General features: G+C 37.1%; 1 protein-coding gene across 1 annotated transcript; it reads right to left on the bottom strand.

The window, feature by feature from the left end:
• Positions 1 to 291: 291 nt before the first annotated feature.
• Positions 292 to 17,874, bottom strand: CENPL (centromere protein L). Its single transcript, XM_037812875.1, has 5 exons — positions 17,407 to 17,874; positions 13,380 to 13,556; positions 7,765 to 8,016; positions 2,722 to 3,264; positions 292 to 607 (listed from the first exon to the last, which is right to left on the bottom strand). The coding sequence occupies exons 2-5, from the start codon at positions 13,551 to 13,553 to the stop codon at positions 536 to 538; spliced, it is 1,041 nt and encodes a 346-aa protein (XP_037668803.1). The 5' UTR covers positions 13,554 to 13,556; positions 17,407 to 17,874; the 3' UTR covers positions 292 to 535.
• Between the last annotated feature and the right edge of the window lie 71 nt (positions 17,875 to 17,945).

Genomic DNA, 17,945 nt, shown 5'->3' with positions numbered 1-17,945 from the left:
AATTGAACAGTATTAAAAAACAAGCAGGTTGGTGGCTAAAAAACTTGTATATTAATCTTTAGTTTTCTTTGGAGGGGATTTTGATTGCCAGTTCTCTACAGCAAAATGACGCTAAGAAAATGTCTTTAGAAGACAGAAGTTCTCTCTGAATGCAAGACTAAAAGGCCCAAAAGGGTTTACAGGTTTTAAAGATCCACATCAGAATACTCCATATTAGAAATATCTCATTTGAATCCCTAGTTGACATAATAAGCATTATATAAAAAAAAAAAAAAAAAAAAAAACCAACAAATTAAGAACTCAACATTTCAAGAGGCTAGCATTCTAGATCATCTCGACACCTGGCAATAGCTTATCCATTACCACCTTCTTTGTTCTTCTGGATCCTTCCTGGCTTCCATCTGGGCCACCCAAAGGCACTTTGAGGAAAACACATAGAGATAGATGCCTATTTTTCCTGCAGTCTCTCTCAGCATAGCAAGCAATCAATGAGAAAAAGGTATATAATCCATAACTCAATAGTCCACACAAGGCCTCACTCAATTTGAAAAATTGCCAGTTCTGTCAAATATGCCAACACTCCAATAAGGTATTTATGACAAAGAATCTGGAAGAAAAAAAGGAGACTTAAAATTAGAATAGAATTAACAATTATAACAAAGCTATTTGATATCTGGCTCATGTTATATTAGTCTGATGAATTTAGTCATTAAGTCCACGGTAATTAAATCGTTAAGTATTACTTTTTAAAAATCTTCTGGCTAACACGTTTCTGGCATTACTGTACATTTAACTTCACAAAAGTGACAACTCAAGAAAAAACAATTTATATCTCCAATGGGAAAAGTGGATTGATAGTATTCCAGGCTTATTTTAAATTCCCTATCTGCAAATTAAGATATGAATATGAACACAAACTACTGCTGCTCTAACTCAGAGACTTTATTGAACAAAGACTACAGTTTTTAATAAATTTACAGTGGGGTTTACAAATAATGAGATCAGGGTTCTTATTTATTCTGGCTTCCTAAAGGGTAGGGATAGGAGGAGTATCTGTGAACTTGACCTTTTGGACTTAAATGCAAAATTGAGTATCTACATTTTCTAGAAAGAGGTTCCAGAGCTTCCTGACTCTCAAAGGGATTTATGACACCAAAAAGTACCTTGTAGAAACTAAGTAGATGGCAGAAACCTGGCTGATACATTAATTTCAAACTTTTGAGAGGCAGTATAATATTGCACTTAAGAATACCAGCTGTCAAGAGGGATACCTGGGTTCAAATTCTGACCCCACTTACTAACTGTGTAATTTTAGGGAAGTTACTTAACCTCTCTGTGCTTCAGGTTGTTGTGAAAATTGAATGATAATCTGTGTATCAGGTTGTTGTGAAAATTGAATGATAATCTGTGTAAAGTGTTTAACAATGCCTGACACAAGTTAGTGCTCAGTAAATGTTAGCTATCATAATGGCATTGTTTGAACCTAGAGCCACAGTTACTATCCTACACTATTAAGAGAGGATCTTAGATTTAGAATAGACCAAATTAAAAAAAAAAAAAGTTTAAAGACCACCCTTACATTCACAGACGGATAACAACACAATATATGAAAGTTTTTAAATGTAGTTTACAAATAGACTGTGGGCATATAAAAACAAAATTTTAAAATATATAAAGACTTTATGAACTTTGAATTCAGAGATGCTAAAACCCGAATATTTCTTAATAATATCAAAGTAACATGGTATAGCAGTCTTTCAAATTTTTTGAATGCAAACTCTAGTATAAAATAAATTTAACATCATGACCCAGTACATGCATCATGTACCCTTACCATGTGGCACTACACTCATTTTTATATTTTCTAATCTTTTTCTTCCTGTTTTGATTTTTAATGCTAGTCTCTTACCTTCAAAATTGTTTCCTAATTCACTGTTAAGTTGTGACCTTCAGTTTGAAAAGCTCAAGTATGGTGCATAGAGTGTGGTCTTCTTGGAAACGAAGAGATGAGAGTTCAAATCTCGATTTTTCCTCTTACTAGACTATCTTGCATATGTCACTTAAATCTCCCTTGCCCTTAGTTTCCTCATTTTAAAAATAAAATATGGATTAAAAACACCTAACTATAAGGTTACTCTAAAGGTCAGAATTAAGGTATATTAGCCCCCAGCATAGTGTCAAGAGCACACAAAACATCCTTGGAGTGTTTTATTATGGCTGTGTATTTTAATATATTTCAGGTGTCAACTCTCAGTCTATTTCTGATACTTCTTGAGATAAGCACTTCATAGAAAGTAAAACAGTATCTCTATTCCTTCTTTCATGGTGGAGATAGAAAAAGTCTAAATTATAAAGATGATATTTTAGTTCTATATTTCTGGCTTTAATTTTCTTAATAACAAAATCCTCTGTTACTCTGATAATCATCTCAACATTTGACAAGAAAATTTTGAAAGCTTCAAAAATTATTACAGAACAATAAATCATATTACCACCAATGTCTGTAGCATACAGCATAGTGTCCTTCCATTATAAAGCTGCATATAAAATACTGAAGACTTCAGTAAATCATTTATAAAGCATATAAAGTCTCTCAACTGTCTTGAATTGGTATATATATAGATATGTTTCTTCAATATGGAGAACACAGTTACCTTACATTTTGAAAATTAAGCAACAAAAAGGAAAATTACTTAATTAGATTTAATTGTGTAAACTAACCTTTATTTTTCCATCAGTATGTGCTGAAGCTACAGATGTTGAAACACGAATTAATCTTGTGGCTGATAAATGAATTTTGAAATGTCTATGGAAATGTGAATAAAGGCAGTCCATGAATAAGTCAACTTCCTCCTGGGTAACCTCCCCAGGTGTTTTGTGGACACTGTCCCACAAAGCTTTTGCATCCTCTGGATGTATGGCATAGGAAATATCCAGACTTTGAGGACTACAGGGTACAGACCAAAGAAATTCAGTAGTAGCCATATAACGGTCCATTTTGCATGCAGTCCACATAGCAGCCATCCAGGTGAGATTAAACGCATTGATTGCTAACGGACTGAAATAGCAGTCAAAAGTTTTCTGAAACCAGGTTCCAATTATGGCTGTATTAGACTCTGCTCCATTTGCAAGGAACAAGGGAAGACAGGTGAAATCTTCTGTAGCAGTCTCGAGAAGACTGTCTCCAAATACACAGCAGAACCAACCAGTCCATAACACTTTACCTTCTGTGTTCTCAGATGGCAATTGAGATTTTGAAAGAATCTATAAAGAAGGAAAATAAAACAGGCTCTTTAAGTTCACAAGTATATTTACTCATAAAATATATATCAAAATTGATGAGTACACTGTGGTAGCTTGGAGCTACGTACCCCAGAAAAACATATTCTTAAACATAATCCATTTCTGTGGGTGTGAACACATTGTAAATAGGATTTTTTGATGAGGTTACTTCAGTTAGGGTGTGGCCCAATTGACTCAGGATGGGCTTTAATCCTATTACTGAAGGCTTTATAGAGAATGCCACAGAGAGAGAAAGAAAGCCACAGGGAGGAACCAGAAGCTAAAAGTCAACAGATCTCAGAAAAGAAAGAAGCCAGAAGAGGCTGTCATGTGCATTGCCATGTGTCGGAATAGCTAAGGACCAAGGTTCAATGGCAGCCAGTCCCAGAACACTGAAGTCTCCTGCGAGAAAGCACTGCCTTGATGATGCCTTGATTCTGGACTTCTCCTAGCCTCAAAACTGTGAGCCAATAAATTCCCATTGTTGACGGCAACCCATTTACAGGGTATCTGCTTTGGGAGCTATGATCTAAAACATGTGAACTGTTATACTACTTGCCAAAAAGCACAGAGGAATGTCACCCTAATCATTATTAGGTTTTATCAGATTAACTGACCTTTTCCCCAATATTCTTATAGAGAGATGGTATACAGTAAGATCTTAGGGCAACCAAAATGCAAAATAAGGGATGCCAATACGGTATAACCAGTATCCTGAAAAGAATCTCAAAATCTCAACTTTAGAAGGCACTATAAAATGTCACCAAATCCAATTTCCTTGAATTCTACCATTAAGGAACTCTACAAAATTTCCCAAGGCAGCTCTATTAACTTAAAATGTTCTTTCATATATTAGGTCTTATAGTTTCTACCTACTGGTCCTGCTTTTTTACTTATATGCATGTAGAACAAATCTAATCTAAAACCTCTTCTACAGAAAAAGACCTTTAAATATTTCATGGTCTCTGTCATATATACTATCAAGTTGTATCCTGCCCAAGTTCCTCCAGTTTCCTCAACCCCTCCCTCTGTGACATACATTCAAGTCCTCACACTAGCCTAGTCACTCTTGTCCGAAACTCTTCTACATGCAAGAAATTTGTAAGTGAACATAATTACTTCAAAAAGGTCTGATTACAAGAGTATCACCATCTTAACCTAGATTATACCCCTATTAATGTAATCTCAGATTGCAGCAGTTTTTTTGGTTTTTAGTTGACATATTCCACTTTTGCTGGTAATAGGCAAATCTCCTCTGTGGTAGTTTGGAGCTGTTAAATACCCCAGAAAAGACCATGTTGTTTTAATCCATTCTTGTCAGTGCAGACCTATTGTGGGTGGGACCTTTTGGTTAGGTTGTTTCAATTGGGATTTGACCCACCCAATTCAAGGTGGGTCTTGATCCTTTACTGCAGCTCTTTATGAGAGGATAAAAGGCAGAAACACAGAGAGAGAGGGCAGAAAGAGAGACACCCAGAGAAGCAAAAAGGTCCCACCGGAGCTGAGAGAGAGTCATTGAAACCAGAACCCATGAGAGCAGGACCAGCAGACTTCACCATATTCTTTCCCATGTGACAAAGGAACCCTGGATGCCAGCAGCCCTTCTTCAGAGAAGGTATCCTCTTGATGCCTTAATCTGGATATTATTCATGGCCTTAGAACTATAACTTGTAACCTAATGAATCCCCATTGTTACAGGCAGTCCATTTCTGGTATATTACATTTTGACAGCTTTAGCAAAATGAAACATCCTCCAACCTATATTGAAGCAGTCAGTAAACTTATCTCTCTTAAACTTCTAATCTCATTCAATTTAGCCCATTGTGTCAATCTATGTTTTTTTAGGATTCTAAGTATATTTTCCAGCAGATTCACTAACCCTTCAAACGTTAAATTTGTAAATTAATGACAAACATGGCTTCTATACATAGAAGTTTATATTAAAATATTGACCAAGGTTAAAATCACAGCTCTGTGACTTGCCACCCTACTCTTGACATTCTTTCTTTATCATATTCTTTTAGAATGATCATCCAGTTACTTTTACCATATTTCTTTTTCTTATGCTTACATCTATCACACTTTCATGATCTAAGTGTCCTGTAACCCTGTCAAGAAGTGAGACACAATTCGAAAACTATTAGAACACTACACAAGAAATTCAAGAGATCATTTATAACCTTCACAAGAACACTTGCTTGGCAGAGGACATACCAGTCACTTAACTTCTCTGGGCATCAATTGCTTCAGCTGGCAGACACTGCCAGTTATCTACCCCATGTCCATTTTTTCCCTTGTAAAATAAATCTGTAGTTTATGTAGGTTGACAATGTATCCACAAGGAAAAAAAAAATTCCTAGTTTCCTTTCTAGCTGAGGTGGAAACACAAGATGATAAGATGTTTGGTGGGACTTTCAGCAAGTTTTGTTAAAGGGATTTACCCAGTGGCAGGCATCCTGTTTTCTCTTCCCATCTTCCTCTTACTTCCTGTCTGGAACTTGAATGTGATGTTTAGAGCTCCAGGAGCCGTCTTACACCATGAGGTGACCTTATGGATGGAAACTGTTCTGGTTTGCTAGAGCTGCCGATATGCAAAATGCCAGAAATGGACTGGCTTTTACAAAGGGGATTTATTAGGTTATAAAAATTTGCAGTTTAAGGCCATATAAGTTTCTATACTAAGGCATCAACAAAAGTATATCTTCACTGAAGAACGGCCAATGGTGTCCAGAACACCTCTGTCAGCTGGGAAGACACATGGCTGGTGTCTGCTGGTCCTTTCCTCCTGGGCTGTGTTTCAAAATGGCTTTCTCCAAAATGTCTCTGGGATTCTGTCTTTGTTCCTCTCTCTCAGCTCCTGTGTATCCTTACTTCTTCCTCCCAGGGTGTTTCTCTCTAAGCATCTGGGGGTCTTCTCTTAGCTTCTCTGGGGCAAACTCTCTTAGCTTAGCATCTCCAAATGTCCTTCTGTCTGCATCTCCAAGCTACTCCCAGTGTCAGCAACTGTGTCAGCTCTTGAGCTCTCTTAAGTACTCCGGTGAACTAATCAATACCCACCATGAATGGGTAGGGCCACATCTCCATGGAAAGAATATAATCAGAGTTCTCACCCACGGTTGAGTGGGTCACATCTCCATGGAAATAATCAAAAAGTTCCACCCCACAAGATTGGATTAAAAGATCATGGCTCTTCTGGGGTCCATAACAGTTGCAAACCAGCACAGAAGCCATGCACTAGGATGATGAAGAAAGGTGGAAAAAGCCTAGATTATTAATGATTTCATGTAGCATCATACCAGCCTTGGACAGACTCCCTCCAGATACCCTTTTTTTTCGGTAAGACAAATAAACCTCTATCTTGTTTGTTACTGTTATTTTGACTTTCTGCTATATGCAGCTGAACCTAATCCTAGGACAACTTCTTAAGATCCTTGCCAACATCATGACCTAAGACAGCAAATTTTTTCTGTAAAGGCCAGATAATAAATATTTTAAGCTTTGCAGGTCATGTGGTATCTGTTATAACTATTCAACTCTGCTGCTATGGCACAAAAGTAGCTGTAGACAATACATAGACAAATGAAAGATGGTTATGTTCCAATAAAACCATATTTACAAAAACAAGCAGCAGGCTGGATTTGGCCACAGGCCATCGTTTGCCAACTCCTGAACTATACAAATAAACCAGGACAAATTAAATTTGGTCTCATTAACTTTTTTTGAATGACCAATCAATGGTGAAGAAATGAAATGATAACCTATCCCTGCCTCCTCTTTGTACTTAAGAAGTGATGTGTGGGGTGATTAAAAAAAATAAAAAAAGGAAAAATAAATTTGGTTTAAGATGATTACATTAACTCAGAAGAAACAGAAGCAAAGGGCATGAATAATGAACAAACTAAATCTGGTCTATTAACAAACCAAAAGATAGTCCTACACTACTAATAGGAAGGAATGTAAGATGTTACCTAGCATGATGTATCACAATATGTAATGATATATTACCTAATTTTACTAAATTTCTACTTCTAGGAATTTAATCCTAGTAAAAACCATATGCAAAGACACACCTACAAAAATGGAGAATTTCTAATGACGTAAGTAATTATCTACAATATTGATTAATAAACATGCCATAATGCAAAAGTATGGGCAGTATGATCCCAATTTTAAGAATGTGTAGAACAAGTGCCCAAATACATGCATACCAAAAATGTTAAACTTTGATTTTTAACTTTCTTTGTATTTTTATGGATTTTCTGGGTTTTCTAAAATAAACATGATTATATTGCAATAAGGAAAAAAATTTTTTAAGTTGACCACATAAAAAAACTATAATTTGGTCAAACACGATATAAAATAGGTTATAAATCAGAAGTTTGGGAATTTTAAAACATAGAATGAAAATACCATAGCAATTTCCAAACCAAGAAAATATAGATTCTTTTCCCCTAGGAAGCCAGTATTGCTTATATATTATACCTGGACAAGAAATGCTTCAGGGTCCCTTTGTGTTCCTTTCATTCCTAGGAGGGTAGAGAAAATCACTTTGATGTTGAAGTCTTCTCCCACTTCCACAGCAAATCCTTTTTGCTTTTCTGCAGTAATAAATGCACTCAGAAGTCTAGAATACTCTTTGAGATTGGTATAGGAGAATCTATACAAGGGAGTTAAACTATATAAAGTCCATTGCTTATGCAGAAGGAATGCAACCTTTTGAGTATCGATATCTTCCTAAAAATATCAAGATAAAAGAAGTTTAAGAATTAGGAAACAATAATAAGAATTTAATTGTATTATAAATATTTAATATAAATTTACTACTGGTACTGATTATTACACTCCAGCCACATAGGACTCTTTGTAGACCCTCAAACAGAGGTTTGCATTTGCTATACTTTTCATTCCAAATGCTCTTTCTCTGGGTGTTCACATGGCATGTTCTTCATTTCATTCCGGTCTCTGTCCAAATGCTACTCAAGAGACAACCTGCCCAATCTAAAGCAGTAGCTCCCCACTCCAATCTTGTCATTCTATATCTCCTGATCCTGCTTTATTTTTTTTCATACAACTTATCACTAAAGGATATTTTACATTGTCTGATTTTTACTATCTTCCTTACTAAAGTATGAGTTTCATGAGAGCAGAGTGTATCCATTTTGTTCACCACTGCATCTTTAGTACCTAGAACAATGCCATCTAGAACTCGTGTTTAAGAAGTATTTATTGAATGAAATCTTTGTTTCACTTTTAGAAACCTCGAGTTTAGATTTTGAAGAGTAATTATTCCCAAAATGTCTAATTTGACTAATTTTAACTGAATAATTTTAAAAATTGTTTAACAATACTCTTAATACGTAACAACGCCTAATTCAATAAATTAAATCATCAGATACCTAGGGATTTTTAATCAAGTTCTCTAAAACCACAGGTACCAAAAGAAACAAAAACATTCATCAGTATTGGCCCTGTGGCATCTTTTCTTTTATTTTGGTTGCCCAGTAATCCTTATTTTCCTTTGTAGTTCTTAACTAGCTGGGCATTCCACTGCATCACTGGTTGATGTCATTTATTTTGTCATGAAGGTGGCAGCTGTCAACACTGCAGGTCCCAGCATCTCTTTAATGGCTAAAGATAGCACTGCATCTGTTGGGCAATGTTGGCAATGTCTTCAAAAGCAGTATTTCTACTGTGCTTAATGTTCTTCTGCTTTTTTGTCTCCAGGTGGTTCCTTAAGGGCTTTAATGATCAAGGAGAAGGCAGAAGGTACTACCTCAATCTGGGTCTGTCTGTCCTGAATGTTTGGTTTCACCGTAATCCTTACACCCTACCAGTCACCAGTTGCCTTAGCAATGTCATCACCAACCCTCTTTGGAGACAGACCCAGGGGGCTGATCTTGAGGACCAGGGCAGACATGGCACTGACATCCCCATTGGTACAACTCAGGCACACAACTTTGATCTTGGGGTTGAACTTCGGCAGCATGGCAGAGGCAGCTGGTGTCGGATGAACCCAACACCAGCTTTTTCTTTGGATGAAACCAAAGAAAGTTTCACCTTGTCCTCCTCTGAGCAAAAAAGCCAAAAGGACCCTGTGGCATTATTGAGGTTGTTCACATATGTTTCCACATAGGCTCCTGGTTTTCTCCCAAATGGAACTTTCCTATAGAGTCCGTATTTCCTGACATAGTCTAACAGTTCTTTTGGAACTTTCACCATAGTTGTCTGTAGAATGTTTGTTCTGGCTAGAGCATTCATTAAAACAATTATAAACTTTCTTACTACTATCAAAATGTATGGGAAAACTATTTGTATCAGAGATATGAGAAAGCACTGAACTGGACATTCCGACCTGTAACTTATACAAAATTTCTGTTTTCTGGTTAAGAATCATCACTTTGATTACTACACACTAGCAATCTTTCTTTAAGAAAGTTTTCATAGAGAAACAAAAATGTTCTCATAACCCAAAAGATACTAAGTACACAACAATGACAAGACAACAAAGCTACAATGAAGGGATGGGTGACTGGCCACTCAAAACTATGCACCAAACTTGTATTGAATAGGATTTTACTTCATGTTTCATAAAGCTACAAATTACTAATGCTATATGCCTTCAGGATTGTTTTTAAATGATCAAAACAAAGCATTGTTACTAGCCAAATCTATGACAATTTAATCATCAATTTAGTAAAAAATTATAATCCTTTGATGCATAACTATGTGATTATACAGGGAACCACTGATTGTTTACTTAGGATGAAATGTATGGTGTGTAAATAAAACTGTCTAAAAAATAAACAGAGGGATACAAGTGCTGGAGAAAATGTGGAGAAAGGGATGTACCTAATCACCATTGGTGGGGAAGTACAATGGTGCAGTGCATCTAGAGGGCAGTGTGGTGGTTCCATGCGAAGCTAAGCATGTGGTTGCCATATGCCCCTGCAACCCTGTTACTGGGTATATACTTGGAAGAACTGAAAAGATGAACATGAATGGACATTTGCACAGTGGGGTTTATGGTGGCACTATTCACAATTTGCAGTGGATGGAGGTGGCCTAAGGGTACATCACTGATGAACAGAATGGCAAACTGTGGGGGATACATACAATGGAATATTGAGCTGCTATAAGAAGGAATGAAATTGTGAGGTGAATAGACATTGAGGACAGTATGTTGAATGAAATAAACCAGAAATGAAAAGAAAAACATTACAATGCCTCACTAATATGGACTAACTATAATGTGAAAACTCTGAGAACTGAATCTGAGAGCACAGGTTATCAGGGGAAGACCTATTGTAGTTTCTTAGATTTTAAGCTCCTACAACAGTTACATCTATTCCTGAGTTGTAATGGCTATTTCTAAATTCTGAGATGCTGAGTTCTTTGTGTATAACCTGGTTGGTCCCTGGAACTCTGGGTATCTGTGTGACACCTAAGACTCAAAGCCAGAGTCCAGCAGCTATGAATGTCAGCATTACCCCATACAGCAAATGTTAGAGTCTGTAAAAGAGATCAGACTTCCAATTAGAGATATGAACAAAATGGACTTGGTTATAACTAATGTAAATCAGTCTAAAAGGTAAAGGACAATATTGACAGTGTTTGAGGTTTGTTTTTTTTCTTTTTTTAAATGATTCAAGGATTTATTAAGTCATACATGTTGACAGTGTTTTAGAACTTCAACTTCTGTGTGAGACCAAAGGAAGGGATGTTTATTAGGTGCAAAATCTATATTTTTTGTAACACTATTTAATTTAACTTGTATGGTTAGCTTTTTCAAACACCATAATTACTTGGAACTTTGAATGGGGAGTAAATTTGGATGGTTTGTACAATTTAGTGTGAAGCTCCAACACATTCCAGAGTAATTTGGGCAGAGAATAAAAATGTATTTGCAAGGCCCCCTTGAGGGACTGGAGGAAACTGTGGAAATATTAAACCTCCCTACCTGGGGAATTACTGATATTTCACAAGCATTGGAGACTACAAATTTAGAAGGCCAAGCCCTTGATCTTGGGGCTTGCCCTTTTGATGTTTGTTACTGCAAAGGAGCGGCTACGCCTACTTAAAATTGTGCCTAAAAGTCATCCCCAAAGAACCTCTTTTGTTGCTCAGATGTGGCCTGCCTCTTCTAAGCCCACTCAGCAGGTAAATTCACTGTCCTCTCTGCTACAGGGGAGAGGACTACCAGGGGTGTAATCTCCCTGGCAATGCGGGATATGACTCGCGGGGATGAGCTTGGCCCTGGCATCGTGGCATTGAGAGAGACTTCTTGGACCAAAAGCAGGAAGAGAAATGAAACGAAATAAAATTTCTGTGGTTGAGATATTTTAGATAGAATTTAGAGGTTATTCTGGAGGTTATTCTTATGCATTATACAGATATCCCTTTTTAGTTTGTAGTTTATTAGATTAGCTAGAAGGAAATACCTGAAACTGTTGAACAGCAACCCAGGAGCCTTGATTCTTGAAGAGATTATATAACTATATAGCTTACACTGAGTGATTGTGTGATTGTGAAAACTTTGTGGCTCACACTCCCTTTATCCAGATGAGTAGAAAAATGAGGACAAAAAGTAAATGAATTATAGGGAGGGATGGGGGGTATGGGATGTTTCAGGTGTTCCTTTTTATTCTTATTCTGTTTTTGTGTGTGGTAATGAAAATGTTCAAAAATTGATTGTGGTGATGAATGCACAACTATATAATGGTACTGTGAACAACTGATTGTACAGTGTGGATGACTGTACGGTTTGTGACTACATCTCAATAAAATTGAATTAAAAAATTATAAACCCTTGAAAAATAGTAATTCCATGAGTCCATACCAATAATAGATAAATAAATAAATGGAGGATAAAGAGAAGGACTTACAGTATGTGCAGGTTTGAATGTTATGTACCCCATAAAAAGCCATGTTCATGCAATCCTGTGGGGGAAGACCTATTGCGGGTAGGAACTTTTGATTAAATTATTTCCATGGAGTTGTGACCCTGCCCATTCAAGGAAGTTCTTAGTTTTCTGGAGTCCTTCAGAGAGCTCATAGAGAAAGAGAGCTCAGAGCAGACACAGACCCAGACATTTGGAGAAGCTAAGCTAAGAGATGAAGCCTAGAATCTGCCCCAGAGAAAATAAGTGAGAACCCACAGATGCTTAAGGAAAAAGCCACTGGAATCAGAAGCTGAAAGCAATGCAACCCAGGAGCAAAGAACCAGCAGACGCCAGCCACGTGCCTTCCCAGCTGAAAGAGGTATTCCGGATGCCATCAGCCTTTTCCTCAGAGAAGGTATCTATCTATCTCTTGATGCCTTAATATAGACATTTTCATGACCTTAGAACTATAAATTTGAGAACCAATAAACCCCTATTGTAAAAGCCAATCCATTTCTGCTATATTGCATTTTCAGCAGCTTTAGCAAACTGGAACACAATAGAATGCCAAAGGCTGGCTGCTAAATATGGAGAGAGTGCTGGAACTGGAGAATCATTATTTTGCAGCCAACGTGATAAAGATTGAATTAGGCAAAAATTATCAACGGATGCTAAATCTAAAGGAAAATTTTGATGAAGAGCAGAATGTTTGCATTATCTTAGTGTCTTCTCACAAACTGATTCTTAGCTGCCAAGGTAAGGGTCAGGGAGAGGACAGTAACTATACAGTAGAGAAGTTGGGGCTTGACAGGATGATCAAAATTAACATTATCTGTGTGCTACCAGATGTGATTCCCCAAGGACACAGCCAAGAATGCATAACTTCAATCTAATCATGAGGCAACATCAGACAAATACAAAATGATGAATATTCTATTAAAAAAGGAGAGAGGGGGAGACTATATTCTTCAAAAATGTCAATGTCACAAGAGACAAAGAAAGGCTGTGGAAATGTTCTAGATTAAAAATTAAAAGACTTAGCAGAAGTGGTATTAATAGTGTGAAATAACTGTTTGGGTTTTTTTTAACTGTTTATTTAATTACCTGAGGGATCAAGAAGATAATGAAAATACGTTGAATAGTAACCACAAAATTAAAGTGTTTTATTCACAGATACTCTCCACTATAGGGTAATATGAAAGAACACAGAAAGCATACCTGCAATTGTGAACACTGCGGAATTTTCCTTCGAGGTGGAGTTGGGACAAATGAAGTCTGCTTCCTGACTGATTCTAATCGTTTCTGCAGTGGGGTGGCACCTATAAAGTCATCTTTAGGACTTGAAGATGCACTTTGTCTAGGAGTCAATTCTGATGCATCACAAGGATCCATTGTCTACATGAAAAGATATAAAATCAGAATTCCAAACACTAAAAAGTTAATTCATGCCCACAGTTTCAGTGATTCCTGTCCTCAATATAGAAGAATTCTTTCTTTTACTCTCCCCTCAGTTTTGACTTTTCAACCAATTCCTGTATTCCTCATTGGCTACAGGTCATTTTTATGAATATCTTACAGAGACCTCAAATACAGTATGTTCAGAACTAAATTCAACACCTTCCTTTTTCCTCCTTCCAAAAGCTAGCTGGTCCATTTTCAAATTTTTCAGTCAATATTCCAAGTTAACTTAAATTCATATCAGCAGTCTTTCACCTTCATTCTTTAACACATAGTCATTAAGCACATTCTTCTGAGCTTTTCCTTCAACAGTCTCTCTCATCCATTCCCAAAGCTACTTCCTTAGCCAGGTTCTTATACCTTAACTAAGAATTCTCCATATTGAAGTGTTATCTATTCTTCCAGAAATGTAACTTTATTGTTTGTCACCTGTGACAAGATAAATTCTAAACTCATCCGCTGAGTATTTAAAGTCTTTCAAAATTCAGCTTTTCCTTACCCTCCTACTTCTCTCCAATCCAGGACACAGATATATTCTTGTCTCCATATTTTTGTCTACCAGCTAGGGTCCCTATCTAAAGTATCCTTTACCCATTCCAGACCTTTAAGATCATGCTTGAATGTGACCTCCTTGAAAAACAGAAGATTTTATTACCACCCCCTGCCCCGGGGAATAACTATGCACTTCTGTCTGCATCAGTAGCTCACTCATGGTAATCAGAGAGAGCGCTCAAGTGTGAGAGAGAGAGCATGCACACATGTACTGTGAGATCTCGGGGATAAATATTTTGAAAAAGCCCTCTAGGTGATTCTAACAAACCCCCTCAAGAATGTTTCTATAAAATCTTTGGAGATTAGTAATACACCAGCACACATACTTCTTGATCACCTAGTCTGTACCACTCATTAAGGCCTGTATTCATATACTTTCTTATACTAGTTTTTGGTGTGTATTTCTTGTCTTCCTAGCAAGGACTAAGCTACTGAAACCAAGCTTTATTACTTACATTGTATAATTGCCCTAATACAATGCTGAGTGCCTTTTAATTGTTAAACGAGTATTGGTACAATTGAACAGAAGTATTTCATAGAGCTCCAAAATTAAAATACAACTTCCAACAAAGGAATTATCATTTAAAAAGTTATAATACTTACTCCCAAGTACTGGTGCATTATTTTTAAAAGCTTTTCATAAATGAAAAGTTATCATATTTATTACTTCATTAAATTTCAAGATGTCAAACAAGGGCACCCTCTACATTTTGCACAAAACTCCATAAATTAAACATATAATACTCAAAACTCCAGAGCAACATACAATTTAATTAGCAACTACTCTAAAGCTTTCTGGCTTTAAATGCATACTGAATTAGCTGTTTAAAAGGAAATTTTAATCAGTCCTGCCTACGCAAAATGTTTCTTTCAAATTTGTTATTTGGAATCATAAACACTAATATTTACTGAGCATTCATTATGTTCCAAATACTCTTCTAAACCCTTAACAAAAGTCTCAATTAATTCTCAAACAATCCCATGAGGTCGGTTATTCCCAAATGACAGATGGGAAGACAGAGAAGTTAAGTAATTTGCTAAAGTCATACACTTAGAGAGTGGAAGAGTCAGGATTTGAATCCAGACAGTCTTATAACTCAAAATCAAATGTGTTTATCCACTTCTTTCACATTGACTTTGAATATGGATCAACTTCAGGGTGAAGAAAATGTAAGTCCTGAATTTGATTCCTTAAAAGAGAAAAGCAGTGAATTTCAAAATGATTTTGAAGTCTAGCTATGCATTAAATCTAGATGAGAAAAAGACTATCAGCACTGACAAAGTTGGTTTTGAGAAAATATTTCCCTTGAGTATTTAATGTTAAGGTAATGTGAAACAGCCCAATTCATGCATTAAAAATTAGTAAATGATTTATACATACTTTACCTTCTCACTCCAGGCTCAATAACACATAATTTTATCCAGCTCAATAATTAAGAGGCTATAAATAAATCTTGACTCAATATATTTCTGTCCCAATATCCTTCCTCCTAATCATAAGGAAAGAGGTTCTTTTACTTGCCTTCTAAAGCTAATTCATCTACCAATGTTCTCGATTCCTATTTCCCTTCCCATCTCCCTTAGATGCCACCTCCTATGTTAATTTCAACCCTCTATCTCCTCCACAGGATCCTTTCTTGCATTGCCAACCATACTCTAGTAATCTTGACCCCAAAATCTTTTTAAATCCAATTCATCACATTTCTTTTGAAACCAATCTTCTGGAAATGTGGTAAATTATTGCTTCTACTACTAATAAATATTTTATTAGAAACCTTCAGCAACCTCTCTTATGCATCCATCACTAATCTCTCTTATGTATCCATCACTAAAAGGACACTTCACTTTTGAAAATTACCAACAACCTTTTTGCCGAAACAATAACCAATTCATCAAGTTGATTCTCCCTTACTCCCCTAAAACTTTCTGCTTCCTTGTTTTTTCTGACACTCAATTTTTGTGTTTTCTCACCTCCTTACTTCTGATTCATTTGCAGATTCTTTTTTCCCTCCTGTCCCAACAGTAGGTGTCCCCTCAAACTCTGAAATCATTCATTCTACAGATAAAAGCTTTCATTCTCCATGTGACCCCTAAATCTCTATCTTCAGACTTTTGTACCTGCTTCCCAACCCTGCATTTCTAATTCCCTAGAGGACATTAAATTTTTGTGTTCTCAAACTCATTAAGTTTAAAACAACATTTTTTCGCACCCCATTTAACCAGTCTTTCCCTTCCAACTATCCTGTTTTCTTAGTAATCATGCCATTCTTCTTTCTAATTTTCTTTCCAAAAAAAACCTTAGTTATCTTTTACTCTTCCCTCAACTTCCTCCTTACACCCAATTTGTCATCAAATTCTGACATCTTTCTTAAAATATACTAGCCCACTCAGATTTGGCCTTTGCCTCCATTCTCAGTTATGGCTCGTTATCTTGTTCCCAATCTTAACCTCAATCCATGACCAGTCTTCCCATAGATGCCACTTCTACCATGTCATTCATTACCTCATTCACAGTCTCATAAGTCCCACTCATCTTCTACATGAAGTCAAAACTCCTGTGTCTCTGTCTCAAAGCACTACATTATCTGATCTTATTATCTGATCTTATCCGGGTTCATTTCCTATTGTTAGAGGAGTTTTTACCCCGAGATCCAGGGACAAATAGCCTTTCCAAAATCCAACAACATTTTTAAGGTTGTATGCAAAACGTTGAATGTATGTGTATTTGGTGGGGAAGAGAGTGAAGAAACGTCCAGTAGCCAATTCTTTAAAATGTTAAGAACCACTGCCCTACACAAATCCCACACATAGTCGAGTCTGATTATCACTCTACAGCTCTTCATGTCTCTCACATTTGTCTTCCAACTTTTTAGTCAATCTATCGCCAATTAAGAACACTTCTCTACTCACTTTTGTCTAACCAAATCTTATCCATCCTGCCGGCTTCAACTTCTCAGTTGGAATTTTCCAATCTCTCCCACCAACTCTTCTTGCATTTGTAGCTCATAACACACAAGTAAAACTTAGTTGTTTTTCTTGTGATAAATTCGTCAGGAAAGGAACCAACCCTGGGTTAAATTACATTTCTACAATCCCTAAATACCTAAATCCTACCGTTCCAACGCTAATGCCTAGCTGAGGGCTCAACACACACATGAATTGTAAAGATAATGACCACACAACAGGGCAAATGTAAAGTTTACAGCCAATGCTCCACCGATATAAAGTATCTTACCAATAAAATGCCGTGATGACACTGTCACCCATTCCTGCTTCGCGAATCATTCTTCAGGTCTGGATTCAAAACTCTGTCGAGACTGAACTCCTTGAAGTAAAAACGTCGCCAAAGTGACAGCTAAGAGAGAGCCCGGAGACACCCCTGGCGCTCCCAAATTCCCTTTCGTTCCACAACAAGCAAGTTCAGCAGAGACGCAATCGCGCGGGATAAGCAGACCTCGGCTCGGTCAGACGCGGGACGACCCTTGAGACTTCACCCCGGGACGGACATTCCCTCTGACCCAGCCGTCCACCTCGGCGACCTTCGATCCTGCTGGGGCGGCTCCTCCCCGCGGAGCGGGTAGGGCAAAGGACAGTGTGCCCCCAATTCACACTCTCTATGTGAGCCCTCACAGGCTAAGCCCAGCTCTAAAATCCTGCCGTTGAGAAGCGGCAACTTAGGCCTCAGCCGCCTATTCAGTTTAAAATCGTTTCCCGACTCTCTCTGCGGCCCCACGCAGGAAGCCTTCTAGGAGTCCCGCCGATTCCAAGTTCGTG

Source organism: Choloepus didactylus, chromosome 2 (assembly GCF_015220235.1).
Source record: "Choloepus didactylus isolate mChoDid1 chromosome 2, mChoDid1.pri, whole genome shotgun sequence".
Classification (NCBI taxonomy): Eukaryota; Metazoa; Chordata; class Mammalia; order Pilosa; family Megalonychidae; genus Choloepus; species Choloepus didactylus.
The sequence above is the reverse complement of the archived record's forward strand: the minus strand, read 5'-3'. Positions and strand labels throughout refer to the sequence as shown.

Coding starts and splice junctions, on each gene's coding strand:
- CENPL (XM_037812875.1), bottom strand. CDS start 13,553: ATGGATCCTTGTGATGCATCAGAATTGACTCCTAGACAAAGTGCATCT. Junction 3,265..7,764: donor CTGAAGCATTTCTTGTCCAG/GTATAATATATA, acceptor CCTTCTTTATAG/ATTCTTTCAAAATCTCAATT. Junction 608..2,721: donor ATACTGATGGAAAAATAAAG/GTTAGTTTACAC, acceptor TTTTTCTTCCAG/ATTCTTTGTCATAAATACCT.